The following is a 6,224-nucleotide window of genomic DNA, read 5'->3' as shown; positions in this document are numbered from 1 at the left end:
CCTCCCTACCCCTAGTTCTGGTTCAGGTGGTGCGAGAACTCTACGCCCAATCCGTACTCTGTTTTTCTGCTACCGACCGCAAAGTGCGCCCGCCTCCGCAACTGACGTAAAATGCTTCCAAGAATACCCGTAGTACTCCGCGAAGCCCGCGGGCTATTCCGAGACGCTGTTTACGTATCGTCTCCGGCGTACGTAGCGTTAAGCTGGAGTAGTCTCAGCGCCGGCCGCCATTTTGTGCAGTCGCTGGGAAGGAAGGAGACGCCTAAACCGCGGCACTGCCGGGTTTGAGCGTAGCCAAACCTACCCACTGTTTCTGTAACCCCGATTCTCTGTGTTTTGCTCCCGTCTCCGACGAGAGAGGCGGCGACGGTGGCGTCTGCGACGGGAGACAGCGCGTCGGAGCGAGAAAGCGCCGCGCCTGCCGCCGCCCCAACAGCGGAGGCGCCGCCGCCATCGGTCGTCACTAGACCGGAGCCGCAGGCCCTCCCGAGCCCGGCCATCCGTGCCCCGCTCCCAGATCTCTATCCATTTGGGACCATGCGCGGAGGCGGCTTTGGGGACCGGGACCGGGATCGTGACCGTGGAGGGTAAGGGGGGAGGAGGAGAGGAAAGGCCTTGTGTGCACGCGGGGCGGGGAGGAGGTTGCTTCCTGAGGAGACCGCAGCCTGCGGTCGAGCGGAAGACTTTAGAGCTGACTGCGAGCGTAGGAGCGACGCTCCCGACTGTGGGAGGCGAGGCGACCCGGGACGTAATACCGGTTTAGAGCGCGGGCCTCTGGGTGGGCCTGGGCCCCCGGGTCACTGGTGACCCGGCATGGGGGGCGGCGGCGGCTTGGCGACGCCCCAGCCCCTGCTTGCGGACGGTCGTCGTGGCGCGGCGCGGCGCGGCGCGGCCTCAGCCCCGCGGGGAGCAGGAGGGGAGGCCTGGCTGCCGCCGCCAACTCAGCCCGGGCCTCCTTCGTTTCCCGGCTTTCGAGCCCGGCCGATTTGAGCAAGTCATTTGATCTCTCCAGGCCTAGTGTTCATCCGTGAAAGTCGGATGTTCTTGCTGAGAGAAGAGGATGAGGTCTCCGAGTTCAGCCTGGGAAAATCTTTTACGCGAAATGGCTTCCCTGTTCATGGAACTGGAAACCTGGCTTGAAACTAGAGACTAAGAGGCTGACTGGTAGTCTTTAAAATATTTAAAAATTACCTTTAGTCGTATTTTAAAATAATTCGATGGAAGCACATTGGAATGCAAAGCGATGGGATTACTTGCCCTCTAAATGGTCGTTTGGGGGGAGGGAGTTTTGGGTTTGGTTGTTATTATAGGGTTGTTTTTTTTTTAATGTTTCAGTCTTTTTTTCCCCCCTTTTTTCCTTCTCTAATTGGACTGAAGCATTAACTTCTCGGCCTAGCTTGAAAATTTTTGATGTTGTAATGCCACGGTTATTGGGTTGGAAGTTAACAGGATTAAACCTGGAGTCCTCCCAGATACTGAAATTCAAGTCTTAATGTGTCCCCGCCTACACCGTTAAAGGAAAAAGTTGCTTTAGAGATCCGTGTTGACTTATGCTGTTTACTTTTTTGTAATAAAAGTTTTACCTATGGATAAAAAGTTTATGTGACGCCACTTCTTAATATATATATATGAGTGTGTGTGACCTTGGGCAAGATCCTGAACCTTTGTGAGCCGATTTTCTCATCTGAAAATGGGGATAGTAATTGCCTTTGCATTGTTCTCCAGAATTGAGATACTGTGTATAATTGTCTCTCTGTAGTAGGCATTCTGTTAATGCTGTTTTCTCAAACATTTTTGTCTTGTGGTTCAGATATACAAGTACCAGACCTTCTAGTCACAAGCTCCTCAATTATCTCTTAATTTACTAACTAAAAAGGATTGCTTTGACTTATACCTTGTTATGAAGGAAAATATTTGATTTTAGCATTAAATTCAGAGGGCTGTAAGTGGAATGTTTGCTTAGTGTTTCACAGTATAGCTAAATTTAGAAGTGAATTTCAGTGCAACCACTTAGGAAAAAGAACTTAATGTTACCTAGTAAAATGAAGATGACCCAGAATTCCTCTCTTAAGCTTTATACCCTAGACTCTTAGGCCTACAGAAACCCTGTACACATACCCCGGTATCCATGTTTATAACAGTGTTGTTCATGACAGTATTAGGAGCAGCTCAAATGTCTGGATAAATTCGTACAATAGACTGCAGTACAGCAGTGAAAAAGAAAAACTTGCATCAACATGGATGATTCACAAATATAATGTTAAGTAAAACAAGTTAAATGCTAGAAGAATAACATAAGGACACTAACAAATATGGCAAGACCAATAAACAACGCAGTGGTTAAAATTCGAGGTACTAGTTATAATGGGGATTGTAAACTTGAAATAGGCACATGGAGGCTACCAAGGTACTGATAATGGTCGTTTTTTTTTACCGTGGGTGTTTGGTTTAATATCTTACTGTATATATGCTTTAATAATAAAAGTTCCTTATTTGAAAAGAGGAAAAAGTGAATTACTGATCCATTCTTAGTTTACCCCACCCATATTGACTCTTAAGTATCAGATGACATTAAAAAAAAAGACTCTAGAAATAATTCATTTCAAACAAAATGGCACTCTTTAATAAGGTCTATGCCGTAATTCTACCTTTACTATGAAATTTCCTGTGTTATTTGAATTGCTGCTGTTTGTTCTGAACTGAACAGCTGAAATGGATTATTGTTTTGAAAGGGGAATGAGTGAGGTAGTGTACGTACACGGACAGTACAAATGTGCATTGTACATTTAAACTAGCTTGATTTTGCATGTTAATGTACAAATCTTCGAAAGTGGTATTTATTGCAAAGCCAAATTAAACTTAATACTCGGTAAAAACGTTAAATGAGCAGCATGGTATGCAGGGGGTTAGGATATGTGCATCTTTAAATGGTGGCACAAATATACTCAAATTCTACAAGAGAAAAGGCTCAAGTTCTATTCTAGGTCATTATTTTAAGGTCTGGGTAGCACTGGAATGCAACAGCAGCAGCATTGAAATGGCATCTTCTAGGAATCACATAAATTTATATAATTAGGCAGCCAATCTCTGAAAATTGGTCTTGGGTCATTTTTATTCTTTGCAAGACTGACAATCTAATGACTTGGCTTTTTTATTTGTAGAGTACCTTATTTAAAATTGTGTTAGTTGCTTCACTTGCAAGTGAGGGGGGAGGGGTCAATCCATGTAGTTTTAGGTCTGTTCAGTCTTAAGCCTGAGGGCATATTGAAGGTGTCATAGATATTGATCAACAGTAGTATAAATGGAATCAGCCAAGTTCTGCCTTTTGAATGTAAATATTTAATAGTCCCAGTAAAATTTCCAACCATCAATCTTTGTGTGTATTTAGAGAAATGTATTGCTGGGTCTTTAAGCCAAAGAATTTTAAGAGCACTTTGAATTCCAGGAAATTGAGGCCCTTTAGGATAGTTAGTACATGTTTAAGTGGAACCACTTACAAGATGATATTAGGAATGAGAGTGGAAAAGAATTAAATTCAGTGTATTTTCAGGAGTAAGGAAATGGGATGAAAACATACTGTATATTATTTGTCCATCAGAGAACGCCCTGCACTTTAATAGGTTGAAATAGAGAAATGAAGACCATCTTAGTGTTGGGATACTTCTAGGAAAAGTAGAACGTATCAAGTTTGGCTAATGGCCATATTTGTATTCCAGTTGAACTTGTCTGTTGTGAAAGACAGATAAAGCAAAAAGATTGATTTTTAAATAGAGATTTAAAGACCTTAAATAAGCCTTATTAATGGTTCTTCTAGCAAATTTATAGTTAATAGTACTATTTGCCTGTGAACAGAAAGGAGAAAGAAGATAAAGGTGGAGATAAAGTGGAAGGAAAGATCATAAATTTTTGCCCTGGCTATTCATTAGCATAAACTAAAGGTGAAGACTAGCCTACCAGTCTTTTAGGGGTCCTAGTAGTTTTCCTTAGCAGATTAGCAGGCGAAAGGAGTGCTCATCACAGTATAAAGGGGTAAGGGGTTCAAGAAGCCGTTCCAAGTATGGAGCCACTTGAACTGTTTTTCTTCCTGTCCACAATTTTGCCCTAATTTAAACTTCTAGGTCCTCACTTACCTACATTTCAGAATATTACATAAGAGTAGAGACTTCTATTCACTTTAGTATCTCTAGCACCACTTAAAACAGTACGTGGTACGTAGTTGGTACCCAGTAACTATTTGTTGAATTAATACAATTAGGCCAGCTTGTACTGAGTGTTTACTATGCCAGATACTGTTTTAAGCACTTTACACGTAAATATTTTTTTGGAGGGGGGCTGGTAGTATCTTAAGAGTCCCATCTTTTTACATGTTTTTATGGCACCTAAGGTATTTTGCTTTAAAAACACTAAAAAGCTAAAAATGTTGGTGTTTCTAGATTTGGAGCAAGAGGTGGTGGTGGCCTTCCCCCAAAGAAGTTTGGTAATCCTGGGGAACGTTTACGTAAAAAGAAGTGGGATTTGAGTGAGCTCCCCAAGTTTGAGAAGAATTTTTATGTTGAACATCCAGAAGTGGCAAGGCTGACTCCGGTAAGTTTGGGGGGTTTCATTTATTTACTTTTTTTTCATATACAGTAATGAAGCAAGTAGGTACGTTAGCCGGAGTATACTCATATACAGCCGTTGCTGTTATATGTTTTAGTCTAGTGTGGTGACACTTTCCTTGGTTCTTGTTAGGATTGCTGATACAAGAGAAACCAGTAATACCTAATGTATTACTTGGTTCTCATTTGTTGGTTATATTTTCCAACCAATTTGTTACGTGATTTTAGCTGTATATGAGGTGTCATGTCTTTCCATCTATGAAGTAAATTAAAAATTTAAACATGGGCTTTTACTCCTGTTTGTATTTTTAACCTCATGATTATTTTGGACTCTACGCATGACATGGTAACTTGTTCAGAAGAAAGTGTAAGGAAAGAGCACTTGGTCCTAAGTTCCACATTTTCTCCCTCTTCCTACTTCTGGCCTTGGGCAATTTACTAATCTTTCTGAGTAACTGTTTTCTCGTGTGGAAAATGAACGGTTGCTAACCTGCTTCATTGACTCAGAGTTGGATGAAGCTGAACACATGTGAAAGCACTATAAGAAGTGTTATACATATTTTCCATTGTAATTGTGGATTTGATGATAATTGTTCTGCTGTATTGGAACATAAAGTTTTGCAAGTTTAGAATAACTTGTTTACTGATTTGTCTTACTTTGTTGTCTTACATAGTATGAGGTTGATGAACTACGCCGAAAGAAAGAGATTACAGTAAGAGGAGGCGATGTTTGTCCTAAACCTGTGTTTGCCTTCCATCATGCTAACTTCCCACGTAAGTGTTTTTCAATCCAGTATCTTAATTGTTAATTTAGCTTGAACGGTCAGTGTGGTCATAGGTTATTTAAAGGTTTTGACCCAGGCTCAGGATTTTGTTGAAAAGACAAGTAGAAACCTTTCACAAAGGTTTTTGGAGGTTTTTGTTTGTGTGTGTGTTTGTGGTTTTTGCTTTTTGTTTTATTTTTAATGCTCATGTGTTCTCTCCTTAGAACTTTTTAGGGTTTTTTGCTTTTTTTCCCCATCTTTCCCTGGGGTTTTGCCTCTACCTTTTAGAAAACAGCAAAATGAAATTGCTTTCTAGCTGGTTAAAATTTGAATTAGATAAACAATAAGTGACTACCATTACCATGGTAGTCATTACCATGTTAAATACTTCAGAGCAGTGGTTTTCAAGTTTTCGAGGATAAGGGTAGGTGGCTGTGGCAGTAGCCTTCTTGAGAAGTAGTAATTATAATTAGCAGATCAAAGATTCAGTACTGAAGAAAAAAAACAATACTAGGAGAGATGTAAAGCTGGGTAAATCTTGCCTTCAATGAGCTTAACAGTTTTTTAAATTTCTTTTGGCTGTGGGTCCTTAGTTTTACTTAAAGTAGTAATATCGATTTTCATACAGAATACGTAATGGATGTGTTGATGGATCAGCACTTCACAGAACCAACTCCAATTCAGTGCCAGGGATTTCCCTTGGCTCTTAGTGGCCGGGATATGGTGGGCATTGCTCAGACTGGCTCTGGGAAGACATTGGCGGTATGTACCAGCAAGGGAAGATTTTTAATATTGTGGTAACTTATTTTGCTATTGTAAATACTCCATATGTTCTCAATTCTTGAAATTCTAATTCAGATAG

At 41.2% G+C, this 6,224-nt stretch overlaps 1 protein-coding gene across 3 annotated transcripts in view; it reads left to right on the top strand.

The window, feature by feature from the left end:
* Nucleotides 1-207: 207 nt before the first annotated feature.
* DDX17 (DEAD-box helicase 17) overlaps nt 208-6,224 on the top strand; it is an 18,740-nt gene continuing 12,723 nt past the window's right edge. For 2 of the 3 annotated variants that reach the window (XM_068559715.1, XM_068559714.1), the window contains exons 1-4: nt 208-587; nt 4,434-4,584; nt 5,273-5,372; nt 5,991-6,124. In XM_068559715.1, the coding sequence (XP_068415816.1) occupies nt 538-587; nt 4,434-4,584; nt 5,273-5,372; nt 5,991-6,124 (435 nt within the window). In that variant the 5' untranslated portion in view covers nt 208-537. Of the gene's footprint in view, nt 588-916; nt 1,165-4,433; nt 4,585-5,272; nt 5,373-5,990; nt 6,125-6,224 lie in introns of those variants that run through there. The other variant, XM_068559716.1, reaches the window with a different exon arrangement.

The sequence above is a fragment of the Eschrichtius robustus genome, chromosome 13 (assembly GCF_028021215.1).
Source record: "Eschrichtius robustus isolate mEscRob2 chromosome 13, mEscRob2.pri, whole genome shotgun sequence".
Lineage (NCBI taxonomy): Eukaryota > Metazoa > Chordata > Mammalia > Artiodactyla > Eschrichtiidae > Eschrichtius > Eschrichtius robustus.
Note: the sequence above shows the minus strand (reverse complement) of the source record. Positions and strands in the feature narration are given on the sequence as shown.